Raw genomic sequence first — 14,066 nt, forward strand, 5'->3', positions numbered from 1 at the left:
CAGGAAGCTCCACCCTTGAGCAAGCAGGTTCAAGCAGGTGGGGGAAGGGAGACCACAAGGCTGATGGGTACAAACTCAAAGTTTCTTCTGGATTAAACTGCTATTGCTGACTGGTGTGAACTCAATTGCTGATATCCTGACAACACAGATTGGACTTGCCACAAAGAACAATTCCTACACTATTTCCACACCCTTTGTCCTGTTAACCTTTCCTTTCTACTTCCTCTGGTGGGTGGTGAGCTAGAAAAGAGGTTAAAACATTTAAATAAGCTTATTAAAGTAGGTTTGGGAAAATATAAACCTACACAGGGCATCTGGAATGTTCCATGTGTGGGTTATGTTAGCAATGCTACATTGGTGCTGGAGGACATCAGACATTTTTGTAGACTGAGGACTGTGGGGACAGATTGGGAAGCTCCTTCTCTTGGTCTCTGTGACCCTGAGCAACCCAAGGCTTCTCCTATTCAAACCTTCTCTGCAGGGTAGTTAGGTAGCCTGGCCTGAGTGAGGCTCTATGCTGCAGAGAAAAGGACTACAGAGAGCCAAGGCATAAAAATAAAGATGGCGTCACTTCTGAGTAAAATTATAGAGTTTGAGAGATTGTTCAGAGGTGAAGAATGCTTATTGCTGTTCCAGAGGACCTGGGTTCAGTTCCCAGCTCTTACCCACTTGTAACTCCAGTCTCAGAGGGGCTAGGGCGCCATCTTCTGGCTGCCTTGGGCACTCCATGCACGTGGTGCATAGACATACATGGAGGCAAAACACCTATATACATAAAAATATTTTTAATATAAAAAAATGAAATGGAGCGAAATAAGATTTCTATAAATAAAGAGATCCTTGAACAATATTGGGGGTCATTACAGCACATAGGAACAGCTCCAAACAGTACTGCAGGACTCTAGGGTCCCCTGCACTAGATATACACACTGATCTTAGGGATTCAGCAAGGAAAGGAAGAAATCGACACAACTCGCCCTACAGAGTGGCCTCTGATGCTACTGGTCTATGGAGCCTGTGTGTTCGTTCATTTAGGCTGTTTGTGTTGTATGCCTTGTTGTAGCTCAGGTTGACCTTGAATTTTTTTTTAAAGATTTATTTATTCATTAGGTACATTGTTCTGCCTGCGTATGTGCCTGTCTGCCAGTAGAGGGCGCCAGATCTCATGATAGATGATTGTGAGCCAGCACGTGATCTGAGAATTAAACTCAGGACCTAGGAAAAGCCCTTAATGCTGTCAGTCTCTGAGTCATCTCTCCAATCCCGACCTGGAATTCTCTATCCTTCCGCCTCACCTCAGCATGACAAGTGCCGGGATCACAGGAGACTTGTGTGTCTCTGTGTGTGTCTGTGTGTCTGTGTATGTGGGCGTCTATGTCACTGTGACTGGAGATTGTGGCGTTGAGTAACAATCGAGTGAGGAGCCCGAGGTGTAATCTCACTCAGAAGTTGTGTTTCAGCCCGAAGATCATAAAGACCCGTGAAAACTGCAAAGCAGAGGATTCGGGGCTAAAGGGAAAATCCTTGGCTGCTTTAAAGCCAACTAAATAAACCATAGTCTCTCTGTGTCAATTATTTGGGAGCAAGCTGGGTGAGAGAAAAAAATACCACTTATTAATTTCATGATATACACCTTGGCACACATTATGTCTCCTTGTGTCATGATTTACTTCCCAATGAAATCAATAACCAGGTCATAATAACATTGAAACATGAGATAACTATCACTCATTCAATTGTAAATGCACTATAAATTTAGAAAAAGTAGCAATGTCCCTTTAGAGAGATTCCTATAGTATCTCAAATTTAAATATGATAGCCACTGATAATTCTCTTAATTGATGCTACATCGCATGATAAAGAAACAGTAAATAAAATGTAATAACTTTTTTCAACCAAGTACACCAGAAATGCACATGTCAATTATAATCCTCATTTCTGCAATGGTCACATGTTTTTTCTGGTATTCATCACTATAACCATATGTTTTCCAACTGGCCTCTTTATTTACAGGAATAAGGATTCTGAGACGTATATGCTAATGCCTTGGCCAAATACCTTTGTCTGGTTCCCTGGCTAGCTCATAATATTTAACTCCATTTATTTGACACTATTTTCTGCCCTGTGGTTAGTTACTGCTCCTCTGCTTCCTGTGTCTGTCTTCTTCAGTGTCCCTGGACAGATCTCTTGCTTTCCTGACTGATACTTATAACTACCTTCTTCTTCTTCTTCTTCTTCTTCTTCTTCTTCTTCTTCTTCTTCTTCTTCTTCTTCTTCTTCTTCTTCTTCTTCTTCTCCTTCTCCTCCTCCTCCTCCTCCTCCTCCTCCTCCTCCTCCTCCTCCTCCTCCTCCTCCTTCTCCTTCTCCTTCTCCTTCTCCTTCTCCTTCTCCTCCTCCTCCTCCTTCTTCTTCTTTTTTGAGATTGGGTTTCTCTGTGTAGCCCTGGCTGTCCTGGAACTCAATTCGACTGCCTCTGCCTCCCAACTGCTGGGATTAAAGGCATGCACCACCATGCCTGGATTTTTTTTTTCCCCGAACTACCTTCTTCTACTACCCATTTGGCATTTCCTCTTTTTCCACAGGCACCTCACTACATCTTAGCTCCTTGTCTTGTCTTGGAGGAGTGACCACACCACCATTCCTGGAGGGTCTGTGCCCTTTGTCATCCTGCCTGGATTAGGCTGGTGTGGTTTCCCATTGACTTTAATCACAGGACATGGTAGTACTAAGAGAAGCCCTAAAGGATTTCCTGCACTCCAGACATGATCCTTCTTACCCCCATTGTGGAGAAGCAATCTAATTTTCCCTTGGTGATCTGCATCATTCGCCCCTCCTAACACTTTCTCAGCCTGATGGCAATGTCTAGACAGGAGAGTAAAGGTGGGACTTCAGGGCTGAGAGAGGGCCTGTGGGAAAAGAATCAGAGGCAGGAGGATTTGCAAACATGACATGGGGAAGGATAGATGTACCAGGGTTCTGAGAAAGAGGTAAAGGACAGGTCACTTAGTGGGACATAGGCCAGTATTTGTCACATTAGAAGAGCTGAAAGTCAGTCAAGTGTCTAAGTATTTATTAATAATAATAATAAGTCTCTGTGTCTTTATTCATCCACTGGCAGGACCAAGAAAGTCCCACTATTCATGACTCAGTGCTGCAGGCTGCTGTCACCTAAAGAGCACTGTAACTGTGTCTTCAGACAGTCAGCCCATCTTTCTATCAAGCCAGCTGCCTCAGGTTGGTGTGGAACATGGTAAGACTAGAGGACCCCATGACCGTGGGCCACTGTCACACTTCTCCTGCTGAGAAGTGAGTTCCTTGGTCAGAATACCACGTGGAACTCTGTGTGGAATAGCAGGATGGTGGATAATGAAATTATGATTGTTTCGGGAGACGCATCACATGTGGGAAAGGCAAATCCACAGTCAGAATGAGCATCTACTCCAGTAAGTACCAAGTGTTGTCCTTTCCATGACAGACCTGGTTCATGTAGTCAGCCTGCCACCAGGTAGCTGGCTGGTCACCTTGAGGAATGGTGACACATCTGGGGCTCAGGGCTGGTTTCTGCTGTTGTCAGGTCTGGCATTCAGCAGCAGCTGTAGCCAGGTCAGCCATAGTGAGTGGATGTCCATATTGTTGAGCCCATCCATAACCCCCATCTCTGCCACCATGGCCTCTTTGTTCATGGGACCAATGGGTAATGACAGAGATGGCTGGGTAAAGAGATTGACTGTCCACAGAATGGGTCACCTACCAACTTGATTATTGAACTTCTTCACAGCTGATGTCACCTTCTGATGAACATGTCCATGGGACACAAGTGTCTTCATACCCTTCCCCCATTTGGAGAGATTTATGCACATGCTTCCTCCCCAGATGACTCCAATCTTGCTCATTCCAAGTCCTTGTCCATCAGCCAATCCATTGGCTACAGCACGTGAATTAGAGAACAACCATATATCTGACCATTTCCCCTTCCAAATAAAATGTATTAACGTGTATTGCCTGAACTTCCACCCACTGTGCAAGATTTCCCTTCCCAAGAGTCTTTCAGTATTGTCCAAGAAAGGGGTTGTAATGCTGCCACTGTGCATAACATGCAGAACTACCAGCAAGACAGGCCCTGGTCTCTTCTTCCTTAGTCTTCCAATAATAAGGCACCTCATGAGGCTGTAGGTGCATGCGTGGCAGCAGGTGACATTGCGACAGGAGTAGAGACCGTAGGCATTTGGGCAAAGCCTTCTTGTAACTTCATTGCCTAGAGGACCTGTCCCGGCCTGATTCCTTATATACCACTTCCATTTGACAATAGGTTACTGCCGTGTGTGTCCTATTTTATGACTTCGTGGGTTACATAACATCCAACTCATTATATGCAGCACAGGTCACATGATAACTTGGTGGTCCATTGTTCAATGTTAAGTTTTCATCAAGGCTAAGAGCTGCCTCTCAGAGGGGAATAGTGGTCTTCTGAGGATGGTGGAGCCTTGCTCCAAAATCCCAAAGGTCTCTTCTGTGAGTCACTCATAGGTGTCTGCAAAAGACTCCAAACTGCATCCCTCTCTGTCACTGACACCTCAAGTACCATCAGGTCTGCTGGATTAGAAGGTCCAAGATTTGGAACAACCTGAACAGCAGCCTGGACTGGGTTAAGAGCCTTTGCCTGTTCCTGGACACACACAGAGCTAGCAGCTTTCTGATTCAGTAGGCACATGGGCCAGAGTAACAGATCCAAGTGAGGGATGCACTGGCTGCAGAATCCAGAGAGACAAACCTAGCACTGTGCTCCTTTCCTGGTGGTAGGAGGGGCCGGATCAGTAGCTTTTCCTTCATCTTGGATGGACTATCTCTGCATGCCACAGCTCACTGGGTTCTTTAATTTCACTGAAGCAGAAGGCTCTCAAATGTTTGGTTGGATTTATTTCTTATCCTCTGCACACATGTGTTACCAGAGTCCAAAGTGTTTCTGACCACATCTCCCTTTAACTCTTCTATCTAGCCAGTGCAGAGCAACACAGATTGACCGTGGAGAATGACAGTTGACTATTGATGGTGGCACTAATTTCTGAAATTCCTCTGAGGAGACGTTACTGTCTTTAATTTACTATTTCCCTTGGCAGAGGGAACTCAAAAGGCTTCCATTTAGCCTCTCCAACTAGAATAGCCCTCACTCCACAGGTCAGGGAACCAATGTGAGAATTCTGCCAACCTCTAAGTATATCTATCCCAGTTATACATTCTGGGACTGGAAAAATAAACACCAAATGAATTCAGGAACCCACTGGACCTAGTGTAAATCACATGTCTGCCAAAATTCATTAATCAACAGACATATACAATATCCTACTTTAACGGAAGTGCCATAATATTTCTTAGGATCTCTGACAATCAGCATTAATATGAATCACTATCCAATTGACACTGGAAAGTCTGATTATTCTTTCCCCAGGATACGGTTACCCTGGTGAAAGCCTGTAGAACCCACTAGGAAAGGACTGGAGAAAGGCTAGCCGTAAACCTTTTTGGTATTTCATAAGGTATTTACTAAAGTCACCTGGCCATTAGTTCATTCAAGGGGTTCTGCATCTGCAAACTGGCTCAAATCCAGAAACTGATTCATGGGCCGAGATGTTCCTTTGCCAGTATTATGTAGCCTTTCTCTCATTTGGGGACAATTGTTCCTTTTATGTGATCAAACAAAATTCAGAAGGCTTCTCTGGTGATTTGATTAAGAATATTTGCTGGGCCCTGTGTGTACACACCCAGAGGCAGGCAGATCTCTGAGTTTGAGACAATCCTGGTGTCCAGACCGAGTTCCAGGGCAGCCAGAGCTACACAGAGAGACCTGTAGCTGGTCTTTGCTACTTTCTGGTTTCTATTTCTTATCCTTTACCCCTGGGTTTTACCCCTATCACTAGATAGGAGAAAAGGAAGGATGAGAAAGAGAGAGGAGAGAGAGGGAGATTGAGAGAGACAAGAAATCTAATTTCTTTCCTAGCCACTATTCCCAGTTTCTAGCTCAGCCCCCTTCAAATGCTTTTCCCACCCATTCCTCTCGAAGTTCCTCAGACCAAGCTTAGGGGCCCCAGTGGAAGAGCTAGGGGAAGGACTGAAGGAGCCGAAGGGGATTGCAACCCCATAAAAAGAACAATATCAATGAACTGGACCCCCCAGAGCTCCCAGGGACTAAACCACCAATCAAATCCTATACATGGAGGGAGCCAAGACTCCAGGTACATATGAGGCAGAGGATGGCCTTATCTAACATTAATGGGAGGGGAGGGAGGCTTGATGCCCCAGTGCAGGGGGATGCTAGAGGGGTGAGCCAGGAGTGGGTGAATGGGTGGAAGAGCACCCTCATAGAGGCAAAGAGGAGGGGGTGAGAGGGATGGAATGGGGATGTTGGTGGAGGGATAACTAGGAAGGGGGCTATCATTTGAAATGTAAGTGAATAAAGTTAATATAAAATTATACATATAACAAAACCCCCAGCAGGCTGTTGAAGACATATTTGAACGAGGAGCAAAGCCACAGCTCTAGCAAGCAGCAGAACTTGGCAGCTTCAGCCACATGGTTCTGGTTTCTTCAGAGTTAAAAATACAAGAAAGGAAGTATGGAATCTCCGTCCAAGGCTAAGAATTGCCACTGAGGTCAGGCATAAGGCAGGGTTGTAAGACACAGAGGGCTAGAGAGGCCTCTGTGTGAAGCTGTGACAGTGAATCCTGGACTCCACTGGGGACCTCAAATGTTGGGGATGCCACAGTCACGGGACACCTCTCAACCAAAGGTGCTAAGAGGGAGAGGAACCAGCCCAAGAGACAGAAGTGTGTTGCAGTCAACAAAGGTGACAGGAGATCTGAAGAGTGCTTTGACATCAGACATGGAGTTGCAGAGTCTGGCGTTGGCCCAGCTGCTCTCTGGTCTTGCTCTGGTTCAGCATTTCCTCATGATGCTCCCTCTCCTGCATTTCGGAACTGTGATGCACATCCTGTGCCATGGCGTGGGGGGGGAGAATGTGATCTATCTGATTTTTTTATATTTATTTATTTATTTATTTATTTATTTTGCTTTTTTCAAAACAGGGTTTCTCTGTAGCCCTGGCGGTCCTGGAACTCACTTTGTAGGCCAGGCTGGCCTCAAACTCAGAAATCCGCCTGCCTCTGCCTCCCAAGTGCTGGGATTAAAGGCGTGTGCTACCACGCCTGAGTCCTGATTTTTTATTTTTATTTTGCAGGGGTTACAGTTTAGGGATTGCATGGATCTCAGAAGAGACTCAGAACTTTGAAGTTCATAATGTGTTGAGATTGTGATAGACATTAAACTATGGGGTTTAAGTTGGCTGAAGCATTTTTGCCTTATGATATTGCTGCAAGCCTGTGGGGAACTGGAAATGGAATGTTGTGGTTTGAATTAGAATGGTTCCCCGTAGGCTCATGCATATTATAATCTTGATCATCAAGGTGTAGGAGGTGTGGCCTTGTTAGAGGACTGTGGCCCTGTTTGAGGAAAAGAGTCAGAGGGTAGGATTTGGTTTTCAAAAGCCAGGCCTAGTCTTTTTCTGTCTCTGTCTCTCTGTCTCTCTCTGTCTCTCTCTGTTTCTCTCTCTCTCTCTCTCTCTCTCCCCTGCTGCCTATGGATCCCTATGTAGAACTCTCAGCCCTTTCCCCAGCCCCATGGCTGCCTGTGTGCATCTCTTCATGATGAGAATGGACTGACCTCTGAAATGTAAACAAGCTCCAATTAAATGCTTTCTTAAATGTGTTTTTATTTGTTCATGATGTCTCCTCACAGCAATACAACAATGACTAAGACGTTTTCTTATGTATTTTATGCATAGAAACACTATGACCAAAGTTCCTTGAGAGTGAAGACACTATAAAATTCATGCTGCCAGAGATGACCATTCTGGGTAGGGTAGTCCACTGTGGACATTATGTTGTCTCTGCTTCCCATTATGGTAATTACAATCACCCTGCCTTTGGCACTTGTGTGCTGCTACATGGCCACTGTTGAGAATTAAACCCACTGCATTTAATTCATCCAATTCAGCAGCAGCAGCATCTCCAACTCTAAGGTCTGGCACAAGGAAAAGGACAATGACAAAGCTCTTCAAATGTGCTGGTGCCCTCTCAACATTTTGTGTGTTATATGATCAGTGAAGGGCGTGTCTTCTGGCCTGTCCCACGGCAAAGAATTAAGTTTTACACAGCATGAACACTCCACCATTGCATATTCCCTCAGCTGTAAATCCCTCCATCAACACTAAACCAAGATATATTAGACATCTTCAACTCCTTTTCAGTAGTCCATCTTTTCATAACCACTTCAAGCTAAAGATTCAAACACAGTCTTGACAACTTTTTAAAATGTGAAATCTAAAGCTACAATCTTTACAGAGTGGACCCATGTCAAAAAACTCAGCCTGACCCAGTTTTATGTTCCTTCCACTATTATCCCATACCTTCAAAATCCATTCCCACACATGTTCCCCACATTCTGCTTAATGAATTAGCAAACTCGTCAAGCTCCTTGCATGAGTGCACAGAAGTGCAGGGCTCCTCCTCATGGACTACACACTCCACCTGCCTTCCTGGAATCTACTTTGTCTGAAGTCTGGTTATAGGTCTAGAGACAGGTAACACAGCTGCTGAAAAACACTGGAGTTGAGAAAGGACTGTTGGATTAGATTGGCGCACATACCTGAGAACCTCAGAATGGAAGGAAGGAAATGTGTTGAGTTCAGGGAGATGGTTTGCTTTTGTTTCAACAAGAAAAGAAAAGCTATAACTTCCTTCAAAATTCATAAAGATGAGATTTGACCAGAGGAGACATCCTGAAAATCTTGGCTGCAAAAATGATGATAACAAAGCAGATCAACAAAACTAAACAAAAGATAAATTCTCATCCCTCTATGTGGAAACAGCTATGGAGAAGGCCAAGAATGGAATGTCTCCAGCCAGGATGTCAGCTATTCATATCCAATAAATCTTGTTGGCTACAAAGTCCACATGACTTATGAGGTCATCCTTTCAATGTGGCATGGGTGGATATTTATATTGCAGCTTGAGTATATAGCGCCAACAGAGTTATAAAGCTCTGTGCACACTGTACATTCCATACATGTGTTAATGCAGAAATGCATATCACCTATAAAAGTTTGTGTGTTTACAGAGAAAGGACCAGGCACTAATGAAGACAAGAGAAATAGCCCAGATGATCCAACCTCAAACTGCCTTAATGGCCCCTCAAAATTATGCATCCAAAACAACTTCAAAATAGCTAATCTTGCAGCCTCAAAGACTGCTCCATCCAGGACTTCAGCTGAGCCCTGCACCTTCCCATCACACAGCGAGTGGACAGCATTGAGGTTTTAAACATTTCCAGGCTTCAGGCACCTGTGTTTGGCTGTGCCTGTGGTCTGACTGGACTTTAATGGCATAGGTTGTGGAAAGCTGGACCCAGGGACCATTATAGAGCAGGTGAACGTGCAGACCATCATTGCCAATGCGCAGGAGCTGCTGAAGATGACTGACAGGTGTTTCACGAAGTGCATCGGGAAGCCTGGGGCCCCTGGGACAACTCTGAGCAGAAATGCATCACCTTATGCATGGACCGCTACAAGATGCCTTGACACTGTGTCCTACGCCTACAACTCGTGACTGCCACTGGAACAAGCCAACGTGTGATCGACACCTGTGCTTTCTGACAGTGCTCTCAGAAGACAGCAAGGACCAGTGTGAGTGCAGGGACATGGCTGACCCACTGAGCTGTGACCTCATGAGAGAGCAGGCCAATGAAGCACTGATGGGAGGGTGGGGAGGAGCAACTCCCACTGTTCCCAGTGTCTCTCCCTTGGTGTGCAGATAGATGTGTGAGCTCACACTGTTCTTGTACCATGTCTTTCCTCTGCCGTCATGGACTCACATTCTCTGAAAGTAGAGAACAGATTAAAAACATATTCACAACTTGCTGGGGTCCCAGTGTCTTATAGTCATAGAAAAGTAACTAAAGTCAGGTGCGATGACACAGGCCATTAATCCCAGCAGACAGGTGAACTCTGTGAGTTCAAGGCCAGCCTGATGTACATGGTCATCTGTGGAGACACACCTTGCCTTATAAAAACAGGATAAAACAGAAGAGAAGTAACAGAGACAGATCTTCTGTGGAGCTGCGTAAGGCCAGTTGCTTCCCTAGTCATGATGAAACCTAAGAGCATCACGTTCCCAGGGAAACGGGGAGAGATCAGGTCAAACTGCACACAACCAAAACCTGCACAAACTTCATCTTTCCCCACATCACTGATCAGGGGTGAAACCTCACATCACAGTGTGTGCTCTCTGGCATGAGAATCATCTTTCTTCCAGTGTCCACACTGCACAGGCCTGGGGAACTATGGGGCCAACTTAGTTATCAGATCCAGTGTCCCCCACTCCTGTGACATTCATGTCTCCCACGTCATCAGCTCATAAGTGTGAGTGAACGTCAGAGAGAGAGTGAGAGGGTGACAGATTACATAGCTTCTACCACACTATCACCCGTATTCTGTGTTATAGTCGGTGACAGTTCCTCTCCTACTGTGATTGAGTCACTAAAGCAACTGCACCATGGAAGTGCAAACACAGAGAAGTGCAGTGGAGACAGGGATCAGTGCCCTGCTGTCTGTGGTCTGCACAGGGGCCTCTCTTCAGTGGACAAGGGGGTCTCCTGTTCTGAGATACTTGGACAATCTCAGAACCCTCTAACCCTGAGGCTGAGAAGACAAATCCTAAGGGGAGAGCAAAGTCTACACTTAACTGATGAGAGTCCTGTACTCAGGCTTGGCAGTGGGAGCCACCCATTGCAGGTGAACAGAGCCTGGTCTCTGTGGGGTCCAAGTGGGGCTTGCAGGCCAGAACCTCTGGTTTAAGGAGAAACCTCTCTCCCCTGCAGCCCCAAGCGCTTGTGTCTCCACTGTATTCCCGGAAGTGGCTTTTCTTTTTTTTTTTTTAATGATTTATTTATTTATATATTTATTATTACACTGTAGCTGTCTTCAGACACACCAGAAGAGGGAGTCAGATCTTGTTACGGATGGTTGTGAGCCACCATGTGGTTGCTGGGATTTGAACTAAGGACCTTTGAAAGAGCAGTAGGGTGCTCTTACCTGCTGAGCCATCTCACCAGCCCGTGGTTTTTCTTCTAGAAGACTCTAGGGTCTGACTTCTGAGGAGAAGAAGGAAGAGGAAGGGTGGAGGAGAGGACACAGAGAGTCTGGCCTGCGGGTCTCTCCTGGTGTCCTGACAGCTTCTGGATCAGGACTTAGAGACTCCACAGCACAGGGTTCAGGCAAAGTCCTAGTCTCCAGTGTATGAGGTCAGGGCTGGGGAAGCCCAGGGCTGGGGATTCCCCATCTCCCCAGTTTCACTTCTGCTCCTAACCTGGGTCAGGTGCTTCTGTCAGGACACTGATGACGCACCTACAGGTCTCACACCCAATGGGTGGCGCGTTCCTGGGGAACCAACCAGCTTCTCGGAGACAAAGTCCACAGAGCTAGCAGAACTCAGATGCCCCGGAAGCCAGATAGGATTGGTTGGCTTGGTGCGCAGTGCTCCTGCTGCTGGCGGCCGCCCTGGCCCCGACTCAGACCTGTGCGGGTGAGTGCGGGGTCGGGAGGGAAACGGCCTCTGAGGGGAGGGGCGGGGGCGGCACCCGGGTAGCCTCGTCCCTGTGTGGCTTTTCTGATCCTTCACCCGATCTCCACCAGCATCTCCAGCCCCGCGTCCTGCTCCCCTCCAAGCCCGCGCACCCGCCGGGGTCCTGGGAGGAGGTCGGGGTCTCACCACGTGCCGCCCCCAGGCTCACACTCGCTGCGGTATTTCCACACCGCCGTGTCCCGGCCTGGTCTCGGGGAGCCCCGGTTCATCTCTGTTGGCTACGTGGACGACACGCAGTTTGTGCGCTTCGACAGCGACGCGGAGAATCCGAAGATGGAGCCGCGCGCGCCATGGATGGAGCAGGAGCGGCCGGAGTATTGGGAGCGGGAGACACGGATCGCCAAGAACAGGGAGCAGATTTCTCGAGTGAACCTGAGGACCCTGCGCGACTACTACAACCAGAGCGAGGGCGGTGGGTGACCCAGGGTCGGATGTCACAACCCCTTCATGTCCCGACAAGGAGACCTGAGATGGAAAGTTCCCAGGCCCCAAGTCCGAGGTTCGGGAGCAGAACCACAACCCAGCACTGGTTTCCCTTTCAGTTTGTAGGTGTCCGCTCGTGGGCGAGTCCGGCAGAACACGGGAGGGGGGTCAGGGGGTGCTGACCGCGGGGTCCCGCAGGCTCTCACACTTACCAGCGGATGTCTGGTTGTGATGTGGAGTCCGACGGGCGCCTCCTCGGTGGGTACTGGCAGTACGCCTACCATGGCCAGGATTACATCGCCCTGAACGAAGACCTGAAAACGTGGACGACAGCAGACATAGCAGCTCAGATTACCAAACAAAAACTGGAGCAGGCTGGTGTTGCAGAAAGAGAGAGGGCCTACCTGGAGGGCAAGTGCGTGGAGTGGCTTCGCAGATACCTGGAGCGCGGGAATGTGACGCTGCTGCGCAAAGGTGCAGGGGCACTGGGCAGCTCCTCCCTCTGCCCTCGGGCTGGGGCTCAGTCCTGGGGAAGAAGAAACCCTCAGCTGGGGTGATGCCCCTGTCTCAGAGGGGAGAGAGTGTCCCTGGGTCTCCTGATCCCTCATCACAGTGACTGCACTGACTCTCCCAGGGCTCAGCCTTCTCCCTGGACAGTGCCCAGGCTGTCTCAGGAGGGAAGGAGAGAATTTCCCTGAGGTAACAACAGCTGCTCCCTTCAGTTCCCCTGCAGCCTCTGTCAGCCATGGCCTCTCCCAGGCTGGGTTCTCTGCCCACACCCAGTGTCTGTGGACATGGACTCCTGTCCTGCTGAGTGTGTCAGCCCTTACACCTCAGGACCGGAAGTCTCCTTTACCTCATAAGAGACATGGAGTCCCCTACACAAGGATGGTTCCCCCCAGCTTTTAGAACTTTTCAAAGAACACATTCTCCCAGATCCTTTCCTATCTGTGGGGTTTGCCTCCCTTCAACATCCCAATTCTCTCTATTCCTACAGTGCTGAATGGCCCACGAGCCTTTATGGGGTACAGTACAGGAATATAAATCGTGGAATTTCTTACTTTTTTCTCTTTTCATTTTCTTTCTTTTTTTTTTTAAGATTTATTTATTATTATATCTAAGTACACTGTAGCTGTCTTCAGATGCACCAGAAGAGGGCGTCAGATTTCATTAGGATTAGTTGTGAGCCACCATGTGGTTGCTGGGATTTAAACCAGGACCTTTAGAAGAGCAGTCGGTGCTCTTAAGTACTGAGCCATCTCTCCATCCCTCTTTTCATTTTCTTATTTCATATTTTTTCTTTACTTTTTGGGTGTTTGTTTGTTTGTTTGTTTGTTTTTGAAGGTATTATTTTGCTTCTAGTCAGGTTTGGTCTGCACTGGAGTGATCCTGTTTCTCCCTGCCCTTGTATTATCATTTGTATCAATCTCCACAGGTGTCAGGGGAGAGTGCTAAACTAGACAATTAGACAAGTTAAATAGGGTTTTCATTAAAGGAGAGATTCCTGTGAACTGAGACTGTTTCCTGTCAGAACTAACTAAACATCCAGAAGCCTCCTGCTCTTCCTCTGCCCCCACAAGTTACAGTGCTCCCCCCAGTGAATCAGGACTTGGACTCTGAGAGACAGGGTCTTCTGCAATCCAGGGCTGAGTGAGAGGGAAGATCCACACACCCTGTGAGCCCACTGTGTTCCAGTGAGTGCTGCACTGGGGTCCACAGCACACTCCAGGGATCCTGTGTGACACACCTGTACCTTGTCCCCCAGAGTCAGGGGCTGGGAGTCATTTTCTCTGGCTACATACTTTGTGATGGCTACTCACTTAGAATGACTGTTAATGTTGGTCAGCAAGATGACCACAGTGGCAGTCTCAGTGGTGGCACCCTTTCAGTAACATATGACCCTGATTTCTGATTTTGATATGAACTCAAACACATATTAAATTACTTATTTTC

At 47.3% G+C, this 14,066-nt stretch overlaps 1 protein-coding gene and 1 pseudogene across 1 annotated transcript in view; both read left to right on the plus strand.

Annotated features, from left to right (window-relative positions):
- Positions 1-9,428: 9,428 nt before the first annotated feature.
- Positions 9,429-9,683, plus strand: LOC147000444 (mitochondrial import inner membrane translocase subunit Tim13 pseudogene; annotated as a pseudogene).
- Positions 9,684-9,747: 64 nt separating this feature from the next.
- LOC110288770 (uncharacterized) overlaps positions 9,748-14,066 on the plus strand; it is a 50,116-nt gene continuing 45,797 nt past the window's right edge. Inside the window, exons 1-3 of the mRNA XM_085832668.1 lie at positions 9,748-9,809; positions 11,424-11,630; positions 11,741-12,102. Coding sequence (XP_085688794.1) covers positions 9,748-9,809; positions 11,424-11,630; positions 11,741-12,102 — 631 coding nt within the window. The remainder of the gene's footprint in view (positions 9,810-11,423; positions 11,631-11,740; positions 12,103-14,066) is intronic.

The sequence above is a fragment of the Mus caroli genome, unplaced genomic scaffold, assembly GCF_978045245.1.
Source record: "Mus caroli unplaced genomic scaffold, Mus_caroli_1 scaffold_18, whole genome shotgun sequence".
Taxonomy (NCBI): Eukaryota; Metazoa; Chordata; class Mammalia; order Rodentia; family Muridae; genus Mus; species Mus caroli.